We start from the raw sequence: 14,691 nt of genomic DNA, 5'->3' as shown, positions 1-14,691 counted from the left end.
GTTCAATACAAGTTAATCATACACATTAGAGCTCTCACAAAAATGTTTGAGAGCTAATTGAATTCTTTAATGTATAGAAGTTGGGATGTTATGTTACAGTTGCACAAGACATTGGTGAGGCCACACTTGAAGTATTGTGTTCAGTTTTGGTCACCTGCTATTGGAAGGATGTTGTTAAATTGGAAAGAATGCAGAGAAGATATACAAGGATGTTGCCAGGACTGGAGGGTCTGAGCTATTGATAGGCTAGGACTATATTCTTTTGTGCGCAGGAGGCTGAGGAGTAATCTTATAGTGGTGTGTAAACACATGAGGGGAGTAGATTAGATGAATGCACATTATCTTTTATCCAGAGTAGGGGAATCACGAATCAGAGGATATAGATTTAAGGTGAGAGGGGAAAGATTTAATAGGAACCAGAGGGACAACTTTTTCACTCAGAGGATGGTGGGTAAATGGAATGAGATGCCAGAGGAGGTAGTGGAGGCAGGTGCAATAAGAACATTTAAAAGACAATTGGACTGATACAGGATTGGAAAGGTTTAGTGGGATATGAACCAAATGCAGGTAGGTAGATAGGATATGGGTAAACGGGGCAACTTGGTTGTCATAAGTAAGTTCAGCTAAAGGGCCTGTTTGCTTGCAGTATGACTCTAATACTTTAAATCCTATTGTTGATAATTTCAATTGATGAGCATGCAAGACACAGCTCCATTCAGATTATTCTCAGAGCCATCATCAGATTCTTCATTTCCCATACATCAAATATTTTGAAAGATAATGTATATACCTCTCCCGGTTTTAACCCCCCCCCCCCCCCCCCGGCAACTTTCTTCAGTATTGTTTTCTCTGAATTCTCCTTCCGACCCTGGCTCCTTCAGTATTCTCTTGTACTTACCCCACTAACTGGGAGAATGCCAATAACAACACAAATCCCAGATTTTAAATTTCCCAATTTAAACTCCTCTTCATTTCCACCTCCTTCTCCAAGTATTTCCACAAAGCCCAATTTTGGTTAACTCCTTCAATCTTTCCATCTGATCTCTCAATTTTTGCCTCATCAGTTGCATTCATACTGAAGAGCTCTGGGTCAATTTTCTATGTGAAAATATATCTTTTAAGAGTAATTAGAGGTGCGGAAACCACATATAACCAATCACTCAACTGGTCCTTTTCAACAAAATCTTAATGTAAAAACTACATAAAGTCACTTGGATTATCCCACAGCTTCTAGCATGTTCATGGCAAGAATGAATCAACCGATTACAACTCACGTTTTACTGCATTCAAGACCCTGCTATCCAAAGGCTTTCTACTAGGGTCACTGGTGGAGGAACGGATCCCAGTGCCACAGCTATTTGCCAATGTGTTGCTGAAAAATAATGAAAACCATCTCATTAACCTTACCGGAACTAAGAGTTTGTTGGCTAAGAAAACAAAAAAAAAAGATATTTATAGCAAATCACCATGTAATATGGTTTAAATTGGTGGCAAATTTAAGGTACATAGCATGGTTGTGATTCTGTTACTCACCGATCAAAGAATGAGGCAAGCAGGCGGCGAAGGAGCACCTTGTGTTTGACCCCAGCGCAGAGGTGACAGTTCATCACTTGACCCCGGGTGATATAAACTGCAGAACCTGCCAATGGACAAACACATTAAACTAAGTCCCCTGCATTGTTCTTGAATGGTTCCAGAAATAAGTGATAGAGACAATATTCTATTCAATTGCAAGGCTCGAGAATTCCGCAGGAGAAATAATTACTTCAAGTGAACAAAAGCTCCTTTCTTTATCAAGGGCTGGGGTACTCGTATTTAAGTACCTTGTAATCTACAACCAAAGAAAGATAACATACCACAGTCCGCATAACTACAAGAGGGAAGCATTTAAATAAATATGAAATTAAGGTACCAGAACAGATTGGAAAAGATTTTTAGAGAACAAAACCATTATTAAAATCACAATTCTTATCTTTTTTCAGGAAGCCTCATTTGCAAGTGCGGATAAAGTTGCTGATTCGTGCAGTGCGCAAGCACGTGTTCATGACATCTGCTTATTTGAGTTTAAATATTCTGTTTGCAATTAGTCTTTTCTTCAACAGCTATGTCAAACCTAAAGAACTAATTTTACCCTAAATGAATAGGGCTGCACGGTGGCACAGTGGTAGAGTTGCTGCCTAACAACGCTAGCAGCACCGGAGAATCGGGTTCTTTTCTCCACGATCTTCCGTTTCCTACCACACTCCAAAGACGTACAGGCTTGTGGGTTAATTGGCTTGGTACAAGTGTAAATTGTTCCCAGTGTGTGTGTGTAGGATAGTGTTAGTGTGCGAGGATCACTGGTTGGTGCGGACTCGATGGGCCGAAGGGCCTGTTTCCACGCTGCATCACTAAACTAATTTCTTTTAAGTAAACAAACCTTGTAAATGACATTGCTGATACACCATGGTTTAAAACTCTTGCTTGCCAAAGTTGCTAGTATTGCAACTTTTCTGGTATGCTACACTGCAATTGTATCCAGAGATAATATCCATTCCAGTACCCTGCACACAAAAATCTAATTCACCAAGGAATTGTTTGAAACAGCAGCAGCATGGTCAATGCCCGGAAACATATACCACGATGAGACCTGCTTAATTCCTGAAAGACCTCCGCGTATTGCTACCTGACCCTTTGCTGTATACCAATGCCAAAAGGCCATTAGCCTATAAAAAGAACAGTTCCCATGGCCACCAAACATCAGCAGCAATATAAAATGACCACCAATTTAAATAGCTAGAGATGGCAGGGAAAAAGGAGGGCAATAGATTCACTGAACGCGATATCTAAATCCTGACACCAGAGGCAGAAGCTAGGAGACTTCCTGTGTATTGTAAACAGGGTGTGGGGAGAGCACGAAACCCACAGTGCTACTGATAGAAGAACCAGTCAAAAAGTGACTGGGATAAGAGCACCAGGAGCACTGATATACAATGAGGAAATAGCCTTCAACCATGGCAGCATGCACAAGGAATCTGGGGTGGGAGGGGTTGTAAATATATGTACTGCCCAAGTGTACTCAGATGGGTACCACAATTGGAATGCTGTCAAAAAGACAAATGGGAATACACAAGATAGTTCACTGTTACGGCTTGCCTCACAAAAAGAAGGCATGTTTGGAAGATGTCCAAACTTTGGCAAATGGTTGTGCACAGCAAGGACACCAATGCCTCCTGGATGCGATGTGTATTGCGTCGGGGATTCAGGTTATTCCCATTACTCAACACTTACTGGCTCAGATGCCACATTTGTTTCTGCACAGTCTCGCACTAACCCAGCTAAACATCTGGCTACAACCATGGTTTAAAGCTCTGAAGAAACGGCAATATGCCGCAAGGTATCAACCTGTCATGAGTAAACCACAATCTACACTGTGCAGCAAGATGTCATTCACAAACAGACTGCTGCTCTAAATGAAAACAAGGATGTTACGTGGTTCACCAGAGCAAAGAGATACAGAATATTAGCAGGATGCTTCCCGCAATACGAATGGATTTGTCACACAAGAGCATTGAACTCCTGCAGTAGGGACATGGCATAATGAAACACTCTTCTGTGGACCAGCAACATATGGCCCATCCTCCACCCACCCAAAACTCTTTCATCATGGGCAAGGTCCTGATCACTAATCTAATCAGCATCTGCTTTTTTTTTTGTTGCATTTTGCACTTAGAGTAGACAATAGACAATAGGTGCAGGAGTAGGCCATTTAGCCCTTCAAACCAACACCGCCATTTAATGTGATCATTGCTGATCATCCACAATCAGTACCCCGTTCCTGCCTTCTCATCATATCTCCTGACTCTGCTATCTTTAAAAGCTCTATCGAACTGCATATTCTTGCTATTGAGGGAGTGCAGCGTAGGTTTACAAGGTTAATACCCGGGATGGCAGGACTGTCATATGCTGAGAGAATGGAGGGGCTGGGCTTGTACACTCTGGAGTTTAGAAGGATGAGAGGGAATCTTATTGAAACATAAGATTGTTAAGGGTTTGGACACACCAGAGGCAGGAAACATGCTCCCGATGTTGGGGGAGTCCAGAACCAGGGGCCACAGAATAAGGAGTAAGCCATTTAGAACGGAGACGAGGAAACACTTTTTCTCACAGAGAGTTGTGAGGTTGTAGAATTCTCTGCCTCAGAGGGCGGTGGAGGTCGGTTCTCTGGATACTTTCAAGAGAGAGCTAGATAGGGCTCTTAAAGATAGCAGAGTCAGGGGATATGGGGAGAACGCAGGAACGGGGTACTGATTGGGGATGATCAGCCATGATCATATTGAATGGCCTACTCCTGCACCTATTGTCTATAATATCAGAAGCATCATAACAGTTAATCAGGCACTGTAACCTTTAAAAAGTCTGAATAATGTGCACAGCTAGTTTGAATTCAATTTCCTTATATACATAGGGTTGCCAAAGAAAAGTGATATTTCTTCCATCATGAACAACAGTGGGTTAAACATGACTTAGACACTTATGGTGTCACAATGAGCACATCCAACATTTAACCAATTATATTTTTATTCCACCTGTGGAAAGCATTAGGTGTAAATATGCCAGTACATTCTCAATGTTATCAATAGCCCATTGGGCAGCAATGAATCAGTGTTCTCATTATATTCCATGTGAATACTCAGTTGAGTGTGCACAGTTCTAGTTCGGATGGAAATTCACTTTGAAAATTCCACAGAACACAAGAGTCCAGTGTTATGCTACTGCACAAAATGAATCTTGACAAAGTCCATTGTGCATCTTTCCTTAACTTGAATGTGTAAACATATTCCAGAAATAGATAGATGATGGCCTTTTCTCAAAGCTGCCATCTTAAGAGCAGTGTGCATGAAGGATCAGACAGTAAGGGAGAAATGATTTTGGTGTTTGCTCTGGTGAAGCATTGCACTAAATGACCAACAGTCTAATATCATAAAGCAGTCAACAGGATCCAACACCTTTTACTGAAAACCCTCAAGAACATTCCCTGCACACCACAGCTTAATTAATAACAGTGCTATTTGAAGGTACTCCCAAAACACTGTTAGAAATAGTGAAGATTTTGAATCAGTGTCAAAAAATGTCAAGCTGTTGAAGACATGATAGTGTGCAACTTGGAAGTTTGTGTTCCGATGCCCCCAAAACCTCTTACCCTTTTGGAGATTAGGGTTTTGTAAGTCAGAGAAGCCTGTACTTTACATTCAGCAGACATTGCAAGATGAGGTGGAAAAAATGGATGCTCAAGGCAGATTAGCTGCTGATTAAGTTGAACAAGTTAGGGCTTTATTCTTTGGAGCGCAGAAGGTTAAGGGGGGACTTGATAGAGGTTTTTAAAATGATGAGAGGGATAGACAGAGTTGACGTGGAAAAGCTTTTCCCACTGAGAGTAGGGAAGATTCAAACAAGGGGACATGACTTGAGAATTAAGGGACTGAAGTTTAGGGGTAACATGAGGGGGAACTTCTTTACTCAGAGAATGGTAGCTGTGTGGAATGAGCTTCCAGTGAAGGTGGTGGAGGCAGGTTCGTTTTTATCATTTAAAAATAAATTGGATAGTTATATGGATGGGAAAAGAATGGAGGGTTATGGTCTGAGCGCAGGTATATGGGACTAGGGGAGATTATGTGTTCGGCACGGACTAGAAGGGTCGAGATGGCCTGTTTCCGTGCTGTAATTGTTATATGGTTATATGGTTAAGTGGAATTTTCAGATCAAAGGACGACTACCATCAAAACAAGTAGAGCGCATTCCACTCAATGAGCCTTTTAGATGGCAATGGTGATACATCAAGGAGTGAATCATATTTGATATTTATGTATAAATGTAAAATAGATCACTATGATTAGATTTGCTATTCAAAAGGATGTTAATAGGCTTAACACTCACTTTAAAAGTGTAAACAAGATTACACAAAATGGTAATTTAAATAATAATCTCAGCTCATTGCAAATTTTTGATAAATATACAAAATTTCAAGAAATGTCCCTCAACTTATGTGCCTTAGACACACTTTTTTCTCATTGATCTTGTGGTCTTGCATGGAAATATTGTGGTTTTCCTTTATGAGACTGCTGGCTTGTCTAACACCATTCATAACCACCAAGTCATAAATTTCATTTTGGTAGAGGAAGCCAAAAGACAACCAAAATGTAGAGCCCCTTTTATGGCAAGAAACTTTACCATGCAGCATTCATGCAAAGAAAATAGGCAAGAGGAGAGGAAAGATGGTTGGTCTGCAGCTGAATGCATGGTGCTCACGAGTTTACTTCTATGAGAAAATAAAATCTCTTTTCAACTTAAGTGTTACATTTAATAGATAACTTCCACTATATCACCGATAAAGCATGATAGTTCTCACTGGCATTAAACATTTAACAGTTTTTAAATCATTATATTTGAGCTCTTGCACCTTTGAACCAGCTAAAATGCATGATGATTTATGTTGTACTCAAGCTGCTGACCTTAAGTGCTAGCTAGCTGTCATTTTACAATAAAATCCAGCTACTGCATAAAATGTAAAAAGTATATTAAAAGGCCCTATTTTTATGCAGCACTCTATAGATTGAAATATCTAAGTGCACTGAGATTGTCTAAAATCAAGTAGGCATTAGAACATAGAACAGTACAGCAGGGGAACAGGTCCTTCGGCACACAATGTCTGTGCTGAACATGAAGCTCAGTCAAACTTCTCTCCCTATACATGATCCATATTTTTCCATAAATTATGTATCTTTCCAATGTTCAATTTGTTGGTGGAAATTTCCTTAAATTGGAGTGAGTACTCATTACAAATTTTGCCCATAAAATAATCAAAAGTGTTTATCAGTAAACAGCATCAACACATGCACTGCAAGAGAGCGACACAGGCTTCTAATTCCATTGCACCGGAAGAAGTGTAGAGAATTTGGAAAGGAGTTCTAAAGCTTGGGGCCCAAGCATGGTTGCCAATGAAAAAAGATTGTAGAGTGAAGCGATCAACATTGTCATTGAGGATGTCCGCGTGGATTCAAGTGGAACAATATTGACATATTTCATTCTTCATTAGAGTACAAATGAAGGATTCACATTGGAGGAGGGGTGGGGGACAGGAAGGTAAATATTGCAGGATACATTTTGGAACAGCTTAGGCCACTTTTGACTACATTGAAAACACCACTCAGATCTTCAATTTATTGGCTCTCCTCATTCGGGTACCACAGAAGTTCCATGCGTGGCAAGCAGAGAGTAAAAGCAAAACAGAAGAAGAAGGGGAAAAAAAAACAAGAAAAAAAACAAAACGCAGGATTCAAACAACATAAAGCTCAAATTATTACTGAAAAGACTCTCCCCAAACTTAATCAGGAGGCCTGGTCTAATGACAGCTTACTTTTTCAACAATGCACTGAACGTTGTATCTTCTTCACAAGTGAAGAATCAAGGTTTTAAATTATGCTTACCTGAGACAAGTTCTAGTTTCTCACCAGGGTCACCCTCAGAGTACAGCTTGGGGTGACATCTGTAACCAATCTGACTGATGAGGCTGGCAGGAAGTGCAACCAGATCACGACGGACAAGCACACAAGAACGATTTTCCACCGTCATGTGGTTTGTTAACTGTGCAACTTTCTCTTGTACTAAAAGAAATAGAAATAAGCTACACAATAAAAACTGCAACAATGTTAAATATATGACAACAGCAGATAGGACATTCAAATTATTCTCCGTGGAATTGTTTAGGAGGATACGAGTTTATTTTTCATCATCTTAGGATACAACAATTTTAAGCAACGTGCAATAAAAGTGATTGAAGCTCTTCGAGATGTTGTCATGAAAATCTGCAGTTAAATCTACATGTGTAAAGTGACTAACTCATAGGTATAAATCTGTTTCTTAGTTTGATGCTGGCACTCAGGTTCATGATCCATTGAAACATATCCTGTAATTTACAAAGAACTTCATTATAATAAAGTGGAAAGATCCGACTGAGCAACCCTTGCTGAGACATTTGCTGACAATGTTAAAAATGTATTAAACCCAGTCGGCCAAAATATTGTAATTTAAGTCCACATTCCATTGAACACATTCATTCACCAAGAATTTTGAGAAATTACTGTAAATATTTTAACATGCTAATTAATCTAGGCCAATGATTTGAGGTTTTGAAAGGCTACAGAAATCAACTGTTGTGCAAAGCTGTCTGATGTTGATGGATCAAAAGATGTTAATAGCACAGGATGTAATTCAGCTATGTTTCAATTATCTTTGTTCTAGGTCCTTCCCATAGCTTGTGTCTTCCCTAGCTTCAAATACTTATTCCGTAAAATTTGTGACTGCTTTACTGCAAAAAAAGTTACCAATGAATGTTTCAATAATTCCCTACATAAAGACATTTACTTTCACCTCAGTCAATCCCAAACATGTCAATATAGAGCCCCCCACACGTGAGAGGGCAACACTGGATCTAGTATTAGGAAATTGGGATGGGCAAGGTAATGAAGTGTTTGTGGAGGGGCCTTTTTGGACTAGTGACCACAGTTCGATTAGGTTTAAGATAGTCATGGATAAGGACAGAGAGGGTCCACGTGTTAAAATGCTCAATTGGAGTAAGGGAAACTGAGGGTATAAGAGAAGGTCTCGCTCAAGTTGACTGGAGCAGGTTATTTGAGAGGAAAGGAACATCAGCGAAGTGGGATGTTTTTAAAACTGTGCTGACAAAAGCTCAGACTACGTACGTCCCCGTTGGAGTGAAGGGCAAAGCAGGCAAACGTAAAGAAGCTTGGCTGACACGGGAAATTGAGGCATTGATCAAAAACAAGAAGGATGCATGGGGCACGTTACAGGCAGCTGGGATAAGTGCATCCCTGGAGGAGTTTCGGGAACATATGGGCCTGTCCGACTTAGGCTATTTTTAGGCGACTGTCATAGTCGTAGCAGCTCGCCAAAAAAAACGGCCACTGGACCCCCCTTCGACAAAAAATTTGAAATAGAATAATACTTTAACAGGGGCATAAGGAGTAAACTGAAAAAGGAGATCAGAAGTGCAGAAAGGGGCCAGGAGATAGCTCTGGCGTGTAGCATTAAGGACAATCCCAAAAATTGTTATAAATACATAAAGGAGAAAAGGGTGACTAGTGAAAGAGTGGGTCCTCAGGAATCAAAGCGGTCACCTCTGTGTGGAGCAACAGGAGATGGGCAATAGACTCGATTAGTATTTCTCCTCTGTATTTACCATGGAGAAAGAGAGTAAAGACGGAGCAACTTGGGGCAGTCAATGGAAGTGTCTTGAGAGTAGTCAGTGTTACCGTCGAAGAAATACTGAAGGTACTATCGTGTATGAAGGTAGACAAATCTCCAGGGCCTGATCAGATATATCCAAGGACTGCGGGAAATCAGAGAGGAAATTGTGGGAGCCCTGGTTGAAATTTACGAGTCGTCCTTAAATACAGGAGAGGTGCCGGAAGACTGGAGGGTGGCAAATGTTATGCCTCTTTTCAAGAAGGGCTGCAGGGAAAATGCTGGGAACTATAGGCCAGTGAGCTTACCATCTGTAGTTGGAAAGTTACTAGAGTATTCTGAGGGATAGGTTATACAGGCATTTGGACGGGCAAGGGCTGATTTGGGAAAGTCAGCATGGTTTTGTATGTGGGAGGTCATGTCTCACATCTGGTTGAGTTTTTGGAAGACGTGACCAAAAAGGTCGATGAGGGCAGAGCTGTAGATGATGTATACATGGATTTCAGTAAGGCATTTGACAAGGTTCCGAATGGTAGGTTGCTCTGGGAGGTTAGATCGCAAAGGATCCAAGGAGAGATTGATGAATGGATAGCAAATTGGAAGGAAGCAGAGGGCGGTGGTGGAAGGTAGCTTCTCAGACCAGAGGCCTGTGACTAGTGGTGTGCCTCAGGGTTCAGTGTTGGGCCCATTACTGTTTGTCATCTACATCAATGATTTAGATGAGAACATATAGGGCAAGATTAGCAAGTTTGCTGATGATAGAAAAGTGGGTGGTTTTGCAGATTGTGAAGATGGTTGTGAAAGATTACAGCAGAATCTGGATCGATTGGCCAGGTGGGCTGAGGAATGGTTGATAGAATTTAATACAGAGAAGTGTGAGGTGTTGCATTTTGGGACGTCGAACATGGGCAGGACCTCCAAAGTAAATGGTAGGCCTCTGGGTTGTGTTGTAGAGAAGGGGGATCTAGGAGGACAAGTGCATGGCTCCTTGAAGGTCAAGTCGCAGGTAGATAAGATGGTAAAAACGGCTTTTGGCACATTGGCCTTCATCAGTCAGAGTATAGAAGTTGGGAGGTCATGTTGCACCTAGACCATTGTAAACAACTGGCACTGGGCAAATGGTGTCACGGATATGCAAAGAGAGAAAACAAATAAGAATTCGACAATACAAGATTTTGAATGATGCAGAGATACTACAGAGATTGGGTACAGAAGATATGAACAAAGCTGTTTGTGTTGCTAAATTGGATCACAAGTCAACAAATGCAGGGTCAATGAATGAAAGAGAAAGTGCAAGTTGGGATGAATGCAATTGAATCAGACTGATAAGGTGGCAGGTGGGAGACTAGAAGAAAATATTGGAATAGTTAAATCTGATAAAAACAAAGCCTGGATCAGAACTTCAATGACAAAATGGAGAAGTTAGGGATGTGGAAGAGGTTGGGTGGGCTAATACGCATTTGTAACTGTAATAATTTTGCATATGTGATTGGAAACGTATCTCACAATTAGATCGAGTTTACAACAATATGATTAAAATCAGCTTGGAAGCCACTCATTTCGGATCAGAGATATATACTGAATACCAAATTTAGAAAAAACATCCACCATAAGAATTTAGTGTAAGTAACATTAATATTTTTAGTTTTGTACTTAATGTTAGGATCTAAACTAAATTCAGACGTCTATTGTTTAGTTTCAATTTAAATGGCAAATAGGCTTAGTTGATAACTTATTTTATATGCACCAGGTATATATTGTCAGCTAAATATTTTAACTTCCTGCAAATATCCAAGCTTTATTATTTTCCCCATGACAACCACAAGCAAAGTGACCAAACAAAATGCATGACTAAACCAGACTAGAAACTCAGGAATGCTTGAATCAATAGCTTGAACTCAGTGTTATATTATGTTTTTATGTGGGGAGACAATACAAAATGGTCAACGTTGATTTGCAATTCCAGAAGATCCTGGTTGAGAGGTCATTGAAGACGTTTTTAAATAATAATTAGCCTTGTGGTTAATAACAAGAAGAAAGGATGCAGACTGGAAACAGGTATAATATACTCGCTAGATGCACAGGAATATAACAAATCAAATTCAATCCAGAGAAGACAATGAAACTGGGGACGCCTAGCCAGGCAAGAAATTTAATACAAGACTCCGTGCCAACAAGTGATGAGGGCATGGGGAGCATTAAAGTGGATGCCCATAATGGGGGGAAAATTTGGAACTGTTGTATATTGGTGCTTGGCAACGATAGAGTGGGCTGAAGGACCCGATCCTATACTTTAAAAATTAAGTCTGGATACCCAAAGGTATCAAGACATGAACAAAGCATTCCTAATTTACAGGAGGAACAAATTGTAAAGTCAGAGAGGGGTTATGCTGGAAATGTATAGTTAGGCCGTAGGCATTGTGCATGGTTCTGCCTAGCACGATTCAGGAAGGATGCTTGAGAGTTGAGATTTTCAGGAATATTGCTGGGAACTAGGGACAATGGGCAATATCCTCCCAGCTATTCAAACTCTCCCAAAACTCAAGCCCTCAAACCCAGATAACATCCACTAACCCTGTAGTCCTAATTGTAATATGGGAAATATTCTTCATTCAAACAAGATGGGAATTAAAGTAGTGTAATCTCATTAAATCTTTCAGATGAATCCCTTAAACACTCCACTGATCATAGGTCTCAACCCCAGTGATCGCTTTATTCATACTGTTTCCTGTTCATGAATTCTCCCTTTATCATATATATTATCCCCAAATCAGTGCATTTCTGGCCCAGTAAGGAAGATGGCGTGGCACAGCTTGCTTCTGGAAACTCGGGCAGGGAAAGTGAAGTAACCAACCATTTGGAAAGAGTGATCATCTTAATATGGTTGCACTAGAGAAAGTGCACAGGACATTGGTGCCTGGATTGGAGCAGTTTGCTGCTGCTCTTCCACTGAAATCACAAAATCCAGGGGGGAAAAATATTAATTAATTTTAAATATTTTAATTAAAAATACTGTTTTAAAATAAAATTTAAATGGGTTCTTGATTAAAATATAGGATGCGTTTCTACCAGAACAAAACATTAAACACCTGTATTCAATCGTTTCATGTTACAAAGCAATGAGGCAGAACAGCAGAGAGCAGATACATCTTAGCAGTTGAGAGAGCTAAAAACAGAAAATAATTGCCGTCTTCTTGTAACAAACTACGATTTTTTCCAAATAGGTGCTTGCAATGTTGTGGAATACACCACCGATCTACCAATTCAGTGACAGATATTTTGCCACGGTCAAATAAATGTTTAAAGAAATGGGAAAAGGAAACAACTGGATTGTTACCAGGAATTGAGAAAACAGGTAAACACATAATAGAAACATAGAAATTAGGTGCAGGAGTAGGCCATTCGGCCCTTCGAGCCTGCACCGCCATTCAATATGATCATGGCTGATCATCCAACTCAGTATCCCGTACCTGCCTTCTCTCCATACCCTCTGATACCCTTAGCCACAAGGGCCACATCTAACTCCCTCTTAAATATAGCCAATGAACTGGCCTCAACTACCCTCTGTGGCAGAGAGTTCCAGAGATTCACCACTCTCTGTGTGAAAAAGTTGCATCATCTGGCAGATCCTGTGTCATAACTTCAATCTGTATCACAATCTGAATCTACATACAATTGCCAAGACTAATTGTTTTATCTAGACTAATTTAAATTACATGTTTGGCCATTATACAAGAAAGTTATATTTTAAGCAGAACATGTAATCACTCAGGATGCACTGTTTGATTCCATATCAGTTTAAGTTATTTTAATGGTTGACTATAAAATCTGCACTGGAAGCTTATTAACAGCTTTACACAAATAATTGTCACTTTTTGAAATTTGCTAATAATTCCAAGACCCACAGCAGACGAAGATCAATCAATACAAATTACTGAAATACAGAAAAACTGGCAGTACTTGCAGAATTTCGACCAAAAATGTCATTGCATTTAATAAATTGCCTCATTAGGTCAGGTTTTAAGCTTTTGCCTAACTCTTAATAGATCAATAAAAAAAGCATTTCCAACAGAAACTGATCTTATTGCATATAGTTCATATTTGGCAGATATGCAGTATTTGGACTTTCAACAGCAAATCAATATACTGAAAATTAGTTAAGTAAAAGCAAACAGAATTAGTGATAAGATACCGACTTGGGTTGAGCCTATGTTAGATAATTAGACAGGAAGCAAACAATAGGATTATACTGTGAGAAGGAACTGCAGATGCTGGATAAAATCGAAGGTAGACAAAAAATTCTGGAGTAACTCAGCAGGTGAGGCAGCATTAGAAGAAATGGGTGACGTTTTGGGTCTGAAGAAGGGTCTCGACCCGAAACACCACCCATTCCTTCTCTCCATTGATGCTGCCTCGCCCATTGAGTTACACCAGCATTTTGTGTCTACCAATAGGATTATACTGATCATTTTCAGTTTTACTGGCTACGCTTAGTCAGATACCATAGGGATCGGTGCTTGGCCCCAAGCTTGTCGTAATCTATAGAAATGAAAGCTTTTCATCCCTATTTGAAAATGTAATGAGTGCATGAGAACATTGCAGATGAAATGTAGAAAAATGTTGGATTGTTATGTTTAGTGCATGTCAGAAAAGCAAACTATGTGTTAAATGAGATTTGGTAGCTTGATGTTGAAACAAACATATATTTATATAAAGTTGAAGGCTAACATGCAGATGTACCAACGATTATGACAGCAAATGATATGCCGTTGCTTACTTGAAGAAGATATGAATACCAGAGTAAGGAAGTCTTATTGCAAATGTACAGGGTTTGGTGTCACCTCCACATTGATCATCATGTACATTTTTGGTTTCCTTAACCAAAAAAAGGGTGGTATTGGCACAGAGGGCATGCAGCAAAGATTCACCACACTAGTTACAGGGTTGGCAGGCTTGCAGTAATCGGAGAAATCTGGCGTAGTTATTTCTAGAGATTGGGAGAGATCTCATGAAAACATACTCTTAACAGCTAGATGGAGGATGTCTCCTCTGTTTAAGGAGATTTGAACCATGGAGCACAATTTCAAAATAAAGGGAAAGGGCATTTTAGACTGAGATGAGCAATTTCTTCATACAAGAGGGTGGTGTACACATTTGAAGCCCAGTGGAGGCTTAATTTTATAGTAATTCAATGAATAGATTTTAGGATGGTAAGGGGATCAAGAGCTACGGAGATACTCCATAGTGAAAATAGCACTGAATTAAATGAATGAATTTTGAAAGTCAGCCATGAAGTCAATGATCAGCAACATTGAACTGAAGGGCCAAATGGGCTCCTGTTATTTCTTATGTTCTTAACATTTGTTGAAGTATATCAGAGTAAATTTAAGAATGGATAAGAAACTGTCTTTAGAGTACAAAACACTTGCAAATGGTACAATTAAGTAA

General features: G+C 39.8%; 1 protein-coding gene across 2 annotated transcripts in view; it reads right to left on the bottom strand.

The window, feature by feature from the left end:
- nacc2 (NACC family member 2) overlaps positions 1-14,691 on the bottom strand; it is a 37,956-nt gene that overhangs the window by 9,481 nt on the left and 13,784 nt on the right. For both annotated transcript variants that reach the window (XM_033049232.1, XM_033049233.1), the window contains 3 exons: positions 7,467-7,643; positions 1,534-1,639; positions 1,275-1,372 (listed from right to left, as the gene is read on the bottom strand). In XM_033049232.1, coding sequence (XP_032905123.1) covers positions 1,275-1,372; positions 1,534-1,639; positions 7,467-7,643 — 381 coding nt within the window. The remainder of the gene's footprint in view (positions 1-1,274; positions 1,373-1,533; positions 1,640-7,466; positions 7,644-14,691) is intronic.

Source organism: Amblyraja radiata, chromosome 32, assembly GCF_010909765.2.
Source record: "Amblyraja radiata isolate CabotCenter1 chromosome 32, sAmbRad1.1.pri, whole genome shotgun sequence".
In the NCBI taxonomy this organism is placed as follows: Eukaryota; Metazoa; Chordata; class Chondrichthyes; order Rajiformes; family Rajidae; genus Amblyraja; species Amblyraja radiata.
The sequence above is the reverse complement of the archived record's forward strand: the minus strand, read 5'-3'. Positions and strand labels throughout refer to the sequence as shown.